This window comes from Drosophila miranda, chromosome 3, assembly GCF_003369915.1.
Source record: "Drosophila miranda strain MSH22 chromosome 3, D.miranda_PacBio2.1, whole genome shotgun sequence".
NCBI classification, from domain to species: Eukaryota; Metazoa; Arthropoda; class Insecta; order Diptera; family Drosophilidae; genus Drosophila; species Drosophila miranda.
Window position 1 is genome coordinate 22,182,409 of NC_046676.1, and position 17,829 is coordinate 22,200,237.

Consider the following 17,829-nt stretch of genomic DNA (forward strand, 5'->3'; position numbering starts at 1 on the left):
TTTTCATTTCATTTAAAACAGAAATATTTACCCTCTTTTTTTTGATGTGACCTTTTTTTGCCATGTGTGCTTCCTGCCTCCCGTAATTGTTTTATGTTCCCCTCATCTACTGATGGAGAGAGAGAGAGAGAGAGAGAGTGGAGATACCAGAGAGGCGACAAATTCAAATGCAATAAATTTTTATTAATTTCTTTGTGTGTTCATGGATTGTGTTCGTGTGAGCGCTTTGTTTGCCCTGTGATTTTGAGCAATTTGTTAAAACAAATATTTATATAAATTTGTATCCATGGCAGTGTGCTTGCAATACCCAATAATCAGCCACATTCAGGGGTATATTGTGTCCGTGTTTTGTCTAGCTTTCTACTATTTTACTGTCACAATCTTCCGACTCTCACAACAACAAAAAATTCCCTACAATATAGAAATTTTGCAAAATATCGGCAAAAGTTAGGATTGGAGTTCTTTGTTCTGCCGCTTGCGATGGAAGGAAAACTCCTGTCTGGAGTGCTTAGTGGCCTGCTCTGTGGCAGCGGAGCGTATGGCTGTTACAAGATGGATCCCCTGGTGCAGCCCTTTGGCTACATCTCCTGCATGATGGCCTACACCCATGGGACCCTGGGGCTGATCGTTTCGCTGCGCAAGGCCGGGAACTACCACTGCCCCCACATGTGGCTCACGCGTACCCTCATGGAAATCGGCCAGGTGACGCTGATCAACACAGAGCTGTACAATTCTTCGACGGGCATCCGCAGAGCCCTTGCCTTCGGTCTCTCCCTGGGGGCCATCGGATTTCTCTCGGCCAAGATGCCCCACGTGGTGTTCTGGCGCACTGTGATTGGTTTCTGCAACATCTACTCGCTCACCGTGCGGGCCCAGACCGAGCGTAGAAGCGTCTATATGCTACTAGCTCTTCTGAACTTGGCGGCCATCGATGGGGTGGACTTTATAAAGCGGAACATTCGCCGACACTACGGCGAGAATATTTCCAAAGTCTGCTACATTGGCATCACACTTTTGGCCGCACGAATCTTTGTGGCAAAAAACTAGGTCAGTAGCAGATTACTCTTCATTATGGCCATATTTTTGCAACCAATTAAAGCAGAATTTCTAACACTTATATGTGTCTACAAGTTCCCCTTTAAAGGGTGTCTTTTAGTCGTAATGCAGGCGACTTATTTGCTTATGTGATTATACAGAGCAGAGAAGAGCAGCATACTCGTACCACCTTTGTTTTGATTTATTTGTACGTACGGATCGCAATGATTTATGGAATCCCGTGTGGACAAGTTGGTCTGGAATATAGCAGAAAATATGCTGAAATAATAATCTTTGTAGGGGGTGGGTGGTGGAGTTGACTGCTATGCCCCTTTGACAAATTCAATTACTTGAAACCCTCCATTGTCTCATGGAGAGCGGCTGATAGCTGTATATCATCTGGTTAAGGCCCTTTTGGTGGTCGACTGGGGGCCAAGTGGTACTGGAAAAAGCTTTACGAAAACACTCACAACTTTGCCATACAGTAATTTCCTGTCAAACTTTGTGCATTGTAATTGAGTGTAAAGGCAAAACTTTGCCTACTCCTCGAGGGGTACTTTCGGGGATGCGGAGCACCATCCGAGCTTGGCTGCTGTATCTTCACTCTGTTCCCCAAAGCCAAAGCCGCAATTGAGGAAGCTACTCACAAAAAAAAAAGTACACAAAAATATGGAAAAAACTTCCATAAACTGTAGACAACGCCATGGAGATAGAGGGCTGTACACATATGATGCGGTTGCCGCTTCAATTTCTGAGGCTTCTGTTTTCTCGTTAAACAAGAAATAAAGAAAAACCAAAATATGGTTAGACTTTTAACTTGTTTATTTCGCGGAGACTCCTGCGCACACACACACACACCCGGAGAAGCACTTGAAATAAGTTTTTTAATTTAATTTTCGTGAATATTTCTTTGCCACGTATGGTCTTTCGAAATATTCGTAATTACAAAGTGGAGAAAACCACCCCTAATTGGTGGGGTGTGTTCGGGTGGATTGGTTTCTCGAACTATGAATATGAAATGTGATTCAAGTAATTGATGGCCTTGCTTCCTGATTGATGGTATTGATGCAAATAATTAGAGTGTTTAATGAAACTGAAACGAAGGACAGAGCAAGTAAATGCAATCCTAAAGCACTTCCCAAATGAACAGAATTTAATAGGAGCATTCAAATTCACACCATATCTCCCGCAAAATCTTGACTCGGACCATTGTACCCAAAGCATCGAGGCAAAACCCAATCAACGTTGCTCATACGCCCCATTGTCTCGTCCGCAAATTAAACGCTACACATTAATCGGCTGTGGCTGCTGGTGCGGCAGTCGTCTGGCAGCAAGGAGTGCTATATAAATATTAATAACGTTTCAAATGCCAGGCCTAACTATAGCACTTACTCAGGCCACACGCCATACACGGCGCACACATCCACACACACACATACACCCACAGCGGTGGAGGGCTCTTCCGCCCCATGAGAGCATGTCAAACACATCAAAGATGACAGACACTGGGGGGCTGGGCTGTACATTTTACAATTGCTACAAATTGCATTCGCTCCGCTTTGTGGAGCATTCCCCTCACGAGTGGAGTGGCGTGGAGTGGAGGAGATGGTTTTGGAGAGGTATTATACACCGAAACATCAGCCTAAACAACATTACAACATGCATCATCAACGTAATCAACAACAAGCGCGACAAAACACGACAGCGACAGCCATGTGGAGGAGGCAGATGATGATGATGATGATGATGATGATGAGGCTCTCTTCTACATGTCGTGTCATTCAACCGATATCGCTTGATCTATAGCGATGAGGCGGGGAGGTGGCTAATGTGGTATGGTTCCACCTAGTTCGTGAGCAAATTTAGTCATGTGCGTGCCACAGCCAACTTCATCATCCAGCGACAGCGACCTAGTGCTCCTTCTTTCTTTGTTTGTGTTTATCTGCGTATTAAATTGCAAGCTCGTGTCATTCCCGGTATTTGTTCTACTCCTCCATTGTACGAGTGCTTCCCATCCCTGCCACATCCCCCCCATCTATTTGTGTCTGCCTTTTCCCTGGCTTTGTCATTTTTCTGCCATTATTTTTATCTGCACGTGAGTCTGTCGAGTCCGATTCAGTGGTGCCTGTGCCTGTGCCTGAGCCAGAGCCAGAGCCTTGGCTCTTCTCTTGTTTTTCCACCAGTCTTAAATTGTCGGCTATAAGTTTTATTATCTCTGAGAAAACACAAAAGATAGCCGTAAAAATAGTCCATCTATCCGAGCTACGGCAATGCCTGTGAAGTTCCCTGTTGCCAGAGTGAGAGCTGCCTTATAAATGAGTTAAACTTGCGAGAAAATTAGATGCATTCATCTCAATGAATCATTGTTATCGGTGCCAATTAATCGGCAGTTTATCGCTTGGATTGATGGCCACAAATATTTTATATTTAAGATTAAAGTAGTCAACCAAGTCAGGAATGTTAAATAATCTCAGTTGGAGTCTTTCTCCAGCCATCACTTATTTTTTGTAACATTTTTCCTTGAGATTCCCTTACAAATTCATTCGTTCTGCTACCTTTAAATATCAATAAATTGATTTCACCAAGCTCTTATAATTCCCCTTGAGATTATCCATAGTTTGGGAGCTTGAAACATTCCTTAAGACCTGTGTATGGACCTAAGTTTTAGACCTCTTAATCGTTTCCTGTAAATATTCGCCTCAACATTCCCGCTAATCCACTCCACTTTCACTCGTCTGGAAGACATCTCAATCCAGAAGGACTCCCTGCCATCGCAAGCTGTCTGCACCATGTTCCTGGGGTCCTAGGGTGATCCTGGGCCAAGTTTTGCTGCTTGGTTTCGTCTGTGAATTGTGGCCAGAACACTCGTGCAGCATGTGCCACCACCAGACAAAAATAGACAGAAGTATGTCGCGTTGAGTGTGAGTGCCACTGTCTTGATTGTCTGCTGCCATTCGGACTCGAGGCCTACAAAATGTGTTGCCCTTTCAGGGGGAGTCATGCACGCCATGCATGACAATTTTTCGGGGGGCTCCCACGGGCACACACACACACACACACACAGACACTCACTCCCAAAAGTAAATTTCATGCAATTTGTTATGTTTTACGAGTGTGTGCGACGTTTAATGGGGGGACAGGGGAACAGGGGGGACTATGATGTTACGCCTGGGAATCTCAAAATGACAGACTTCAATTTATACAATTTATTTTATTAAGTCAAACGTTTGTCTCTGTCCCCGTCACGCTCCCACTTTAGCTCTGGCCTGGCCCTCCTTTGGCTCTGTCTCTTTCTCTGGCCCCCATTTCGCTCTGTCTCTTTCTCTGTCCCCCATTTGGCTTTTTTTCTGCCTCTCTTTCACTCTTTTTTTCTGTGTGTGCGTGCGTTTTATTAACAAATTGATGAAACAATTTCCGCAGCGTTTAATATACGAGCCAATTCGTACGCGTATTTCGCTTTTTCCGCTTTGCCCATCAACTTTTTTTGATTTCCGTTCTGGAAAATCCAATTGGGCAACCGAAGGAAATAGGGTAGCAGCTATGGCAGGTAATCTGATAGATTTTCAGAGGGCAGACTTGGCGATTAATTATCTTTCAAATAAATACTTCAGAATAGGTACCGCATGGTGGGATACTGAGACAACTTAGAAGAATGTTCTATAGCTCATAGTTATATCCTATATTTTAATTCCCTTATGAGTCCCTTTGAGATAAGACTTCCTTAACTTCTGTACTAAAAGAAAAGCCTTGAAAGAACGTGTCTACAATCTAGCATAAGAATGGATTTCAAATTGAATTCGGCATGTTTTTCTTCGGAAATTCCCTAATCATATACACCCCTCATCACTGACAATATACAGGGTACATGTACAGACCGTTTGACAATTCCATCTCTCTTTATGGGCACGTTGAATTTACTTTTTTAATGCACACACTCATAAAAATCAACGAAATTGGTATATTTCAATTGCGTCTGGAACAGGACCTGCACGAGAATTACAGAGTACGAGGCGAATGGAAGAGCAAAGGACCAAAATCATTGGGCAAGTCATGATGGCCACCTAAGCGGCCATATAAATCTCAATTTATGTTGGCTATTTAGAAATTTTGGGCACGCAGCAACCATTTCGGCTTAGGTCCGGGACTGAGGCTGGGGCTAGCATCTCTATGCTTTAGGCCTCAAAATTATTGAATCTAATTAACTTAAATGAAATGAATGAAGAGATGTGATGGGGCAGCAATAAGAGCAGGATCAGGAGCATAAATAGGAGCAGTAATGGCAGCACGGACAGGGACACGAGCCAAGGACTCGTTTAATTTATGGATGTGTATATAAATTCATTTGAAACGCTTTAATTGATGCCAAATGGGAAAACGGTTTCGTGCCTGACCAACATCTCTCTCTCTCTCTACCCCGAGGAGAGTGGGCGAGCTATAAGCCATTGTGGGTTGAAGGTCAACAGATTGATTGGAGGGATTAGGGTATACGACTGCCAGCAGCAAGATGCGGTTTTTGCTCCCGGCTCCTGCTGGCTTCTGCTTATTGAAAATTGTGTCTAACTCGTACTTTCTGTTGGCCCCCAAAATTGATGGGATAACAAAATTTCCCAGATACCTTGTCATTAATCACTGGCAATGGGTCCGGGCAGAAGACGCCTGAGTGGGGTGAAGGATTGTGAAGAAAAGGCTTTAATGTTTACAGAGGGATTTGGGTGCGCAGATTAGGGAATTGGTGGTAGTCTCATAACAAAGGAGGCATTCGCTATCAGTACTTGTATGAATTACAGATTTAAGGAGCTTGTATCATGTTTTTTTTGGGAGTAAACGTTTCTTGAAACTGGGTGGAAGTTTACAGGTGCCCCAAGATAAATATTCACACTCTTACACTTCATTCATACTGTTTTCTTCGTTGTTTAAACTCTGATTCGTGGCTATTTGGCCTCCACTAGCAGCAAATGAACTTCTGATGAACTTGTCAAGCCTGAACTCTCTGAAAACTCTCAACTGAACCTTGTCCTTTTCGACACTGTACTGCTGAAACCCTTCTCATTTCGTCGCTGTACCGACAAGCTGGACATGAAGGGCGGCGCTCTGCTCTTGGCATATTCGATATGCAATGAACAAATTCGTAAAAATTCGCCTCAGGTAGGGGGTCCTTTCTTGCCGCTCATGCTGATGAGGCTACCCCCCGAATACCGACATCGAATCAATATTTAGATACTACAAAACTGAACCCTTCAGCGGGACAGAGAACCAGGAACCGGAACACGTACCCCTTAGGCATGCAGATGGCATAGACACTGCCTTCATTTAACTAATGCAGGACCGAAAAAAAATCCCCAAGTCACAGACAGAATCGGAGATTTTGCCCTCTAGTTGTCACCCACCAAAAACAGAGCCAGAAAAAATACCAAAATCATAAAATTTCCTGCCAAAAAAAAAAAAACGAAACTGAAGAAATCCGCAAGAATCAGCATAAAAAGTGTAAAAGGTCGCCGGTCGCCGCACAAATATGGCCCTAGGGTCTGGCCAAAAAAAAAATCTATAAACGAGAGAGAGAGAGAGGGAAACTCTTACGCATCGAAGCACAAAGTGACCCTGGAAGCAGGCAAGACTTTGAGCAAAGGACACCCGAAGGAGAGGCAGGAAAGGTCAGGGAGTTGGGGCACAGAGTAATGCCGATACACAGGCCTTTGCCAGAGGAGAAAATATATCAGGCAATGCGAACGAGAAAACTTTTTAATGGATCTTCATGTTGATAAAATTATCACGAAACAGGAAGGAGCGAACGGTAGAAAAAACTCAGGCAATGACCATGAGAAAGCGAATACACTAGGAACAAATTGGAGACAAATGGAAAGTGTTCCAATATTATACTCCATGGATCCTCCATGGATTGGTAAAGGTTGCCCAACTGTGGTAAGGGCTGTCCAAGGGGAGAACTGAAGTTGGATACTCTCTCATGTATTTGTTTTCCTTTAATTCCCAGACTATTCCGACTTCATAGTAGATATTCCCAACCATCTAAGGAGAGAGTATACCAGGAGGCGGCTCTGTTGGGTCTATGTTTTATTTTAGTTATCGTTTGAGTTTTGTTTTCCTTTCCCTCTGACAGATTTGCTCCACTTCTCTGTATCATCGACTCCTCCTCCTCATTCGGCATTCAATCAGTCTGTCAGTGAATCATTCACTGGGTTTGCTTTTGGGTGTTTTTTGTACGGTGGGGTATGGGGGTTTCCTTTCCATTTGTGTGTGAAATTTGAGTAGGCAATTTTAATAATTTAAGTAAATGATCCATCACCGTTACAGTTAATCTATCAACGACAGGCGACCGAGTGCGAGTCCATTGGGAGGAGGGGGTCCCCATCTTCTGGATTTTCCTTTCTAACAAATTGTCTTGTTAAAAGTTTTTGGTCGGGTCCCCCTCCGCACACAAAAAAAAAGGAATAAGATAAAAAGTGACTGGAAAAATGTTGAGAAATGTTTTTGCTCTGATAAGAAAGAATTTGCTGGCTATTAGTATTTAAAGCGTCAGGTCATTTATATTCATTTGAATGTGGGGGGATTCGGATGAGGAGAGCGGAGGCTGCAAGTGTTGATGGATAATCTGAATGTCCTTGAAGTGGACAAGGCACACAAAAAGCCATCAAGGCATTCAGCTTGAAAGAGAAGTATCTTTAAGATTTATCCGAATGAAAGCTGTTGTTGAAGAATAATTGAGAATTGGCCTTGAATGGTTTCAGCATTCTTTGATTGATGTATTTTTAAGTCTGTACTGAAAGAGATATACCCAAAAGATAGAACGTAAGTAGTAGACCTTTTGGAGGTCATTCGGTTATAGTTCAATACTTTTCCATATGTATTATTCAAAGCCAGTTCATCGCACACTCCATGGATCCGTATTAATTTAATATGTCAACAGATTTCCATCTCTATTTTATCGAATCGAACCGACGCTGGAGTAGTCAGACCCTGCTCAACCAATTCCATGTTTTGATGGGCAAATGAAAGTTTCACTTCCCTTTTCCTTCATTTTTCTTTTGGGGGACTTCCCTTTCAAATTTTATGCAAATTCTGTTGTTGTATTTTACGAGCTTTCTGGGGCTCGTCGTCAAGTGGTAAATCACTTATTTGAATAAGTCAATTTCATTTCATTCCCTTTACGACGAACCGAACCCTCTTCGAGTGGGGTTCCACATTAAACATCAATCCTTATAGAGGGATCCTGCATCGAACCCAGCTGAAAAATAGTTCAAGCAGCTTTGGCGAGGAAAATTCTATTAAAATATTTATGCAAATACAAAGAGGAAGCAATCTACAAGGCAGCAGCCATGGAAAGCTCTCGATCTGCCCTATCTATGGGTCCCCTCCTCTGCTCTCCACTGCTCTGGCTCTGGTGCGTGTATGCATGAAAAATGTTGAACAAACGATTTTCATAATCGATTTTCATGTCGGCCCCGGCAGGGCCCTCAATGGCTGTTGACAACACACAGTAGGAGGAGTGGCAGGAGTAGGTGGTTGAAGGATGGGGATATGGGGATATGGGGGCATACGCTTGTCAACCTTTATCAAAAAAGGGATGTACCAGCGTCAGATGAAGCAGCCACTGAGCGGGGAAGGCCACAAAGAGAGAACGAAAGCCGAGACAAATGCGATGTGCGTCTGCTGACAATATATCAACATGTGGGCAGAGTCCCCTCTGAATCGGAGCATATACATATATGCAAAGGCCCAGCGACTTTCACCATTTTTCCAGCTTGACTTTGGGTCCTCCACCAGCTCTTCCGGGTCCTTCACAGGTTAGTCGCACAGGCAGCAAAGGCAGCGAAGGCAGCAAAGCGCATCTAATCGATTCGGAGCAGGAGGATGTCGGCGCTCTGTCTAGGACTCGGGCCACTATAGATTGTTCTTTTCTGTTGTTGTTGCTGCTGTCCTCGACTGCAGGCTTGTAGCCCCATTGAGTGGGTGTATCGCATGTGACAATAGTTGTGTGAACTTTACAGGACGAAGATTAAGGACTCAAGGAGTACCAGCAGCAGCAGCAGCAGCACCACCACCAGGAGGCGGAGCTGAAGCTGAAGCCGAAGCCGGCTTAACAAGTGAGTGCCACCAGTTGGACCTTTCGTCTGCTGCTTGCCCGAGTGTTTAAATCAAGGGTCTGAGTCCTGATGTCCTGTCGATGTAGACCAAAAGCCACAGGCTGAGTGATGGTTCTTAACCTTTTCTTGGTGAGAGTGTTAGTTAAAGCTGCAAAACATACTTTATCGGAGTTTTTTCGGGGAAAGTGCTTTCTGGTTTTTTAGTAAATTCGTAAGAGCATATTTCATCGGAGGTTAAGCAATGGATGGAGTAATATGAAGCCTGCCGGCCCTGCCTTCTGCTTCTCCTTGTTTTTCTTCGAAGGCTTTCCCTGGCCAACACTAATTACCGAAAGCTGAGGCCTAAACTTCCCTTTTTATCTTCGACAGGCAGCTAGAACAGATTGAGGAATAAAAGACGAGTAGCAGGAGGCAAGGATGGCCGTCTCTATAGAATGTATTACATAATAGAACGCTGATAAATTAAACAGATTTATTATACGCCTTTTCGCCTGTCGCCTTCGGCGATTTCCCAACCACCTAACTCCTCCCATAATCCTGCGCGATTTGAGCTTAAGAAGCAGTGGCCACCACCTCCCAAGACGAAGTGGAATGGGGAATGGGGGACGTCTTCCTTGTTCAGCTCCAGAGCACATGCTGCGCGGTGGCCATATTGGCTGGTGGTTTTAGTGGTTCCGAATGGGTGGCGGGGCTCGAATTGCTTTCGGTGGGGGCGGCTGCCTGCAGCTAAGCTGATTGCGTTCTGTCAAAATACTCGCTCTGATGTGCGTTCTCGGGTGTGGATCGATTTGCTCACGGAGTCCCTTTGAAGCAGTATCCGTGTCATGCTTAGCTTGCGGTCGCATCCCTCTTTAAGCTTAATGAAAACGTATAATATTTCATTTAATTAAATCCTTTTTGATGTCGCTGCGAGCTGGTTTCTGTTTTTTTTTTCCATCGCCCAGATGCGAGAGGGAAAAGCTTCGCTTGCTTTAATTAAGTTGTGGATTCAATTAGTGGCGCGAGATGGCGATATCCTTGATGGGGGATATCCCTGCTTTTGATTAAAATTATGCAAAGCAGCATCAGAATCAGCTCTAATGAGGTGGGGAGCATCGAACGAAGGCAGAACTTCCCGGCGCTTAAAAGTAGGCAACACTTTCTGTTCAAGCGGAACTGTACTCAGCACAACTGTACACTTCCTGGAGAGCAAAGGCACACAATTTGTCACTCATAATTTGGCTTCAACTTTCCACAAAAAACCACTAAACAAATACAGAGCCAAAAACAAATGAAAGTTGTGTAAATAAAAAATAAAGCAAGAAAAACAATCAAAGACTTTTTAAATGTGAAAAAATGTTGGTCACGTAACCCCTCTTTGTTTACTCAACCCACTGCGCCAGCACCCGCCCCCGCCCCAGCCCCAGCCCACGAGCCGCAAGAACTTCTCTTTTCTGATTAAAAAGTTGAGCTCTCAAGAATATTTTTGCATTATAGGCAAAAATAAAAATGAAAAAACGAAGGAGCCTGCAAGGACTTGCACTCGCCTTTGGGGTAATTTATAAGGCAACCACACAAACAGTCGACTCTCCTCAGTTTTCTCCCACCCGCACTCTCCCGCACTCTCCCGCACTCTGGGAACTCCCCTCTACTCGACGCCGCTGCGTGCTCAAAATTTTACGCGCGTTGACTGCTAAAGTGGGCGCTGGGGAGGGGCCGGTCCTGTCGAGGCAGGACCTTCTCTTTTTTGGTCTTTGTCAGAGTCAGGGACAACGACGTCTGCGTCTTTTGCATGAGGCAGGACTCTGCGAGGCAGGGGGGGCCCCTCTGTCAACAGCCAGACTTGAATTACAAATTCAGCACAATGTCCTTTTGTCATTTATGCATTTCGCTGTATAAATTAAGCACAATGAATAGAAACGGCCGCAGGAGTTTTCTTTTTATTCTCCCGCTGGATTATAATAGAGGTGAGACGGGACAGGGAGCCTCGTGAGCACAACCTCGTGATTAATAAGCCCCGAGTGGAGGAGGACTCAAGCCAGAGATTAGAGAAGGTAACCACATAAAAGTGTCCTCTGCAGATCCTAGGCTACGTGTTGGACGAAAGAACCTCGGAAGATTCACAAGCCAAGTTGGAATAGACTCTCCTGTGAGTCATAAGATACATATAAAATCGTGACTCGGTTCGTGAGAAATTGATTTGTAGACTCTAGGAGCGCTTCTTGTGAATGCAAATCACTTTTTTGCCACAGAACTTTGCCATTTACTTCTCGGTCCTTTTGTTAACAAGTTTCTTTAACTATTCCATCGGCAATTCAAAGCCCACTAACCGCAATTCCTTTCTTTCTTTGTGTCTTTAATAGGTGGCAGTGGCAGTGGCGGTGGTGGCGGCGGCGGCGGCGGCGGCGCTGGTGGCGGGTCGGACATATCCAAGGATCACTGCAACAAGACGGTGGACATCTTCGAGGACATCAGCTCGCCGGAGGTCAGCAATCAGAATGTGGGTCGACCGCTGACCTGCTGGTATCGCTTCCGCACCCTCAAGGGGGCGCCGCGCGACTTTGTGCTGCGTCTGCGGTTCAAGAAGTTCAAAGTGGGTCAACTGCTGAATGCGACCCACTGCGAGGGCGGATATTTACAGGTGGGTGTGGCCACCGTTCAGCCAACATTTGATTTATCATGCCCCACTGGCAATCGTGGCAATCCGGACAATCCGGACAATCGTGGCAATCCGGACAATCCGGCAATCCGTCCTAATTTATGCCCTTGGCTAAACGATGACATATGGGGGTTATGGTTATCCCCAACTGAATTGAGTTCTCTTGTGCTTCGTGTCGCTGCAGATTGTTGACGGCAATGCCAAGACGGATGTCTCCAATCGCCGGGAGCCGGGCATGTTCTGCGGCGAGGCCGAGCAGCCCCAGACATTCATCAGCGAGACGAGCTATGTGAAAGTGCTTTTCCACACGGACAACTTTACGGATCAGGTGAGCCCCAGCGTCTCTCTTTGAGGGAAGCTCTTCCTGGGAGAATTCCAATTACCACAAAAGAAACAGAGAAGTCTCGTCCTGGAGATGTCCCTCTGGCCCCGTTGCCAAGTCCTGCCACTTGCACTAATAAACAAAAGTCTCTGCAGCTCCTCCTTTCTGAAGCACAATATATATGTATAGGTGTATATAAATGTCTGCATATTTATATTTATCACATAATTTAGGGAAAATATTACAAGTCCTGGCTGCCTTTCTTCACTCTTTACTCTTTGCACTTCAACCTCTACACCTCGTTCTCATCTGTGCTTCCCTTCGACTCTCATCTGTCCTGCCACTCCACTCTCATCGGTCTTTCCTGTGGAATCTCATCTCTTCGCCCTCTCTCCACTCGGAATTTCCATTCTTTTAATACACTTTCAGAGGGTATTTAACCAGATTTCATATTAAATTTGAAGATATTCCCAGTTGGAACTGGCAAAATCGGGAAGAGCACACAATTTTCAACAAAAGTCATCGAAAATCGTACCTGTACGATAGCTGCCACAGGATCTATTGCTCGGTGAGGGTATCCACGGTCCGCCTTCCGCAGCTGGCATATCCTTACTTGTTTTCCTGCCTGTTGGCTCTCCTTTGGCTGTTGCTACGTCGTGACCCATGTTGCTCTATCTGCTCGGTTGCATCTATGCAACTCACTTTCGCACTTAGAGAAAGGGAGAAAGAATGAGAGTCACACAGAGAGAGAGAGAGAGTAACACACGCACACTTTTATATATATTTTTGTATATTTTTCTTTATATTTTTTTCTCTTTTGGTGGATGCATTATTCAGTAGCAGAATGTCTATGGCGTGGGTGGATCCCTGGATCCCTTGGCTGTTGTCTGGCCCCCGTCTGTCTGCTCGTCCTGTCTCCTGCATCCTTTTTGGCTGGATGGTTGGCTGGCGCCGTCATTCTCCTTGCAGTCACCACACACACACACACACACACACACACATACATAAGCATACATATATCTCAGTATCTATGTGAATTCTCAGTTCAAAACTTGAATTCCATTTAGCTTTGCTCCCCTATTCCTGCTCCCTGCTTTTCGCTGCTGTTTTCCCTCGGATTTTCCTCACCATTTTTTTTTTTTTTGCTTTTTTGTCAACTGCTTTGCTGCTGTGTTTTTGATGCGGTATTTGCATTTATAAAATGAAAGATAAGTTCTTTATGTCACATAAAGAATTTCAATATTTAAAATGGAGATTTTTTTGTGGCTATAAATCACATCTGAAAAATGAATGGCAACAGACGGAGGCAAGAAAGTGGTATGGGATTACGGGATGGGAATGGGGATTACCTATAAAAATCGTAATGTTATTCTAGTAATTGAGAATCCTTAGGGTATAGGAGATATGAATACCCTATACTCTTTCTTTCGTATTTCTAAAGCCTGACCTAATAATCGTGTCAAATACATTCCTCTAATATTTGCTTCCTGCCGAATACAAAATCTTGTACACACACAAAGCACCTTCTGTCAATTTTCCCACTTTCTATAGCACTTTTTCAATGGGATTTTCCCACATCTCAGCCGCATGAAAAACCAATTTTCCCATCCATAATGATTCAACCTTCAAAATCACATCCGTCTATATCCATAACTCCATTCAAGCTTTACTTCTTTCATTCCTTCCCATCCAAAGCTCTTCCTTCCTTATCCTGTCCCCTGGCCCCTGGCCCCTGCCACCAGCCCCACGCCGTGCTCTTTCTGCGTAGTCAATGCAGTCGATTGGCTTTATGCCCGAGCTTACAACAAGTTGCAGGGATGCGCAAACACAAACAAACCGACTAAAGCCATGAATGACTGCTCCAGTGCCGTGCACAGTAGAGACTCCTGTGGCAGGACACCCTCCAGAGTGTGTCTTATGCACACCTTAATGGAGTCATAAATATTTATGAAAACTCTCCAAGCTCGCCTGGAACTTCCAGCGAAAAGTTGTGCGGATGGTGCGCTTTGTTTTTGCCACGCAGATTTGCGCCCAGCCCGGACCCGCACCAAGATCCAACCCGACCGGAATCCCTACCGGTGCCCCCCCCTTCCACCACACAGACGGGAACTTTTTTGCCACTTAGTTGGCGCGAGTGCGTCTCTCGCCAGACGCTGGCTCCAGCGGGGATGCCTTTTCATTTGGTAATAAATAAAAATAAGCGACAGCTCTGGCAATGTAATAACACGATTTAATGAGACACAGGACGGGACAGAACAGGACAGAACAGGACTAAGGGATGCCAGAAAAATTAAAAAGCAGAAAGAAAAGTCAGACTTCGCGAAGCAATAAATACCCTTTTGGGGTCGATTAAGCAGATACCTTTCAAAGGATATTTTCTGAGAGGTTATCAAAGCTTTAGGTTAACACTCCACAAAAGTCACGAATATATGTTTACAGTTTTAATAAAAGTTCTGCCTTAGCCTCCCTTAAAGGGTATCTCCCGCTGCGTTACAAAAACAATTTCGTTTACGCATTTATATTTGCATAAATTCAATGAGAAATAAATCAAAAATAATTTCATAAAATTGCAAAAGCGACAACAGCGACAGCGAAGACCAAGAGTCATGGCGGCAACAAATCCATTTGAAATTTTAATTTATTCGAACACAAATTTGTCAGGATATTAACGGGAGGCCGGGAGTGACCAGACAGATATCCAACCTGCCACTGCTGCATCAGCATCATCATCATCGTCATACCATCGCATAAGGGATCAGGGGTCCAGGCTGCGGGCTCCATCGATGGAATACTCGTATTCAATGCATTTAAATTCCTCTCATAACGAGAGCAGACTACAGGGATGGGAAACGGAATGATGGGGACGGATTGAACGGAATTGTGATGGGGATGGGGATGGGGATTGGGGATGGGGATGGGTAGCATATCCACGTGTGTAGCATCTGGATGAAACGAAACGGGCCTGCGTCTGCCATTGTTCACGTCGTTAAGTGGCGCTAACGTCATTGACGCCGGTAACGCATTTAATATTGACATGTGCATTACGCTCCTCCGTGTTTCTGCCGCAGCATCACGCTCCTCCGTCCCGCCATGAGAGACCCGCTGGAAAAATACCCCATCGGGCTTATGTGGCTGTGGCAGGGCCCGTGTGCAGGGGCATCATGATGAAGCTGACTCTTGTGGGGAGGATGTGGAAATCTCTTTTGTGGCTGTCTATTCGATAATTTTGACTTCGATCGGATAATTGAAATGAATGTTTTCAGGGATGGCCCGAGGCGTGTACCGGTTGTGGCCTCCCCTGCCCTTGGTTATTGGCAATTATACGATTAGAGGCAATTTACCAGAATCAATCGAATCAACGGGTACATTATAGAATGTGCAAAACAGGGTTCAGAATTCTGCAATATACAATGCGATAGCTATCGGTAAAAGTATGGAGATCTGCAAAAAAAAACCTTCGTATATTGTTTAGACCAATAACAACTTTTGTTATTTTCTCCATGACCTATGTACGATCTTTTCATCTGTATATTTTTGCGCTATCTTTGCTTTTTCCCTTTGACGTGGTCTGCCCCGCTGTACCATTACTGACTTCATTTCGTGGGCCATTTGCAACTGGGTTTCCCGGGGCAAGCGAGGGCGTGCAGGGCCTGCGTCACTGCAGCAGCACGTCATTAGTGCTGATGAGGCCGCCAGGCGTTGGGTGGGGAACAACAGGGAAACAGGCAAACAGGCAAACAGGATGGCACGAAGGCAAGGAGGCCAGCGGAAGTGGGGTGTCAGAGGGAGAAAAACTCAATGACTTCTTCGTTGTGTGTGTATGGCAGGGCGAATGACATTGCACATTTCCATGTGGCATACAGACGAGGCAAGGGGGCAGGCCGTGACGCGCTGACGGCGGTTGCAGGTGGAGGCTACTGCAGGTGGCGACTGTTACCGCGCTAGAGGTTGCATGCCCTTTGGTTTCTCCAGCGAAACACGCAATTGTCGCCACGAAGCAAGCAATACAGGAGGGGAATGGTCTGCCCGAGGCAAGCAATGGGAAAATTGACAAAATTCATCAACAACAATGGTGAACGTATGGGAGGGCATGGTGAGGCATGGCTACTAATGGCTTGCAGCTTAGCAGATGAGAGACACGAGCCAGGCTGCACCATGCCCCGTCCCCCGTGCGTATACGTGATTTGCTTCGATTGTCCACACACTTTGAATCCTTTCTCTCTGCTTTTCCAGACCTACTTCACATTCGATTCACGCGCGGAGCAGCAAACCGAAGTCTATTTGCGATATGGCCAGCATCCGGAGCTATATCCAAACCGTCGCGGCGAAGTGGTTCAAGGGTGAGTAAATGGCCAACAGAAAGGAACTCCTGAGGAGGGGCTTTTGCCCCTGAGGGTATTTTTGCAGGCCAATTCAGGCGTTAATTCAATTTGATTTGGGGGGGCAAAAATTCTACAGAATGGATGAAAGTCGGAAAGACAAACAATGTCCTTGCCTTGTCGATATTTTATCGTATCATAATCATATGCAAAAGAAACAAGGAGTGGATTCAGTGGCAACAGAAGGTCGTATTAAAATGAATTACAGGGTCGTGGGGGGGGCATATCCTTGATGCTCCTTCGGCTCCTTCTGCACTGCGACAAACATGTAATGCGCGAGAGGAAGAGGCGCACAGTGCCTCTCGAAAGATGGCTGAAAAAGTCGGCAATTGAAGCCATGGCCCAAAGCTGCTGCCACGAAACGCTGACAAAAATAAAACTTTGCAGACATTAAATTTTATTTGATTCTCTTTTTTTTTTGATTCGTTTTTTCCGTTTTTCGTTCTGGCAGTCTAACTTTTATCTTAATAAAATAAGTTGCAAGTTTTGAGCAGAGCTTTTGGCTCTATGAAGCCCGACAGAAGGTGCAGAGGGAATATGCAAGATTTATTCCGACGATATTTGTGCATATGTAAGCAGGGGGAGGGCGGAGGGCGGTACGCGGTTGAGATGCGAGGATGAGTGCCGAAAGTTTCGGAGTAGGCAGAATCGTTTTCCAAATGAATTGCGAACAACTGACGAAGAGATGGGAAAAATCAGGGAAATCTAAAGGCAGAATTAACGAAATTTTCCATGAGTTATAAAGAGCTTTCTTGAAGCCGAAAACACTTGAAGACTGAACCATTCGAAATGCAATTCAACTAAGGAGGAAGTCATTAAAGGAAGTTCCTAAGTTGTTTTTTAAGTACATCTTGGGAAATAAAGTTCCATGCTAGAAGAATGGCTTTCTTTTAATGGAAATATTTCAGATACCACAGAAATGATACACCTCCCCCCAAGAAACCTCGATCAACACCAACCCATTTCGTAATATTTATCCTCTTTAAATGCCATCAAGAGTAAGCTCTTTAAGATCCTATCAATAGAGGCCCCTGAGCCTGTGGGGCTGGGGAAACTCTACAATTCCCAGTCCCTTTGTCCCCTTGTCCCTTTTCGCCCACATGGCCAATATGATTTTTATGCTAATTTTGCGGTCACGCGCGCACATCGACACCAGGGCCAAGCCCCAAACCCGAAGCCAATCGTGGAGCTAAAACCAAAGCAAATTGCCAAAGACAAAGAGTAATAGCCACAATGAGAGAGAGAAGGAAGAAGGGCTTTTGGGGGAGAAGAAAATGAATAAAAATGGTAATCATATTTGCGCTGGCATCGTCTTGAATGATTTTCCGTTTGTTTTACTTAAACAAATTGAAAATT

At 45.0% G+C, this 17,829-nt stretch overlaps 1 protein-coding gene across 5 annotated transcripts in view; it reads left to right on the plus strand.

Annotated features, from left to right (window-relative positions):
• Positions 1 to 17,829, plus strand: part of LOC108160669 — a 56,971-nt gene that overhangs the window by 25,621 nt on the left and 13,521 nt on the right. For all 5 annotated transcript variants that reach the window (XM_017294812.2, XM_033391554.1, XM_017294815.2 and 2 more), the window contains exons 3-5: positions 11,477 to 11,754; positions 11,957 to 12,100; positions 16,328 to 16,434. In XM_017294812.2, coding sequence (XP_017150301.1) covers positions 11,477 to 11,754; positions 11,957 to 12,100; positions 16,328 to 16,434 — 529 coding nt within the window. The remainder of the gene's footprint in view (positions 1 to 11,476; positions 11,755 to 11,956; positions 12,101 to 16,327; positions 16,435 to 17,829) is intronic.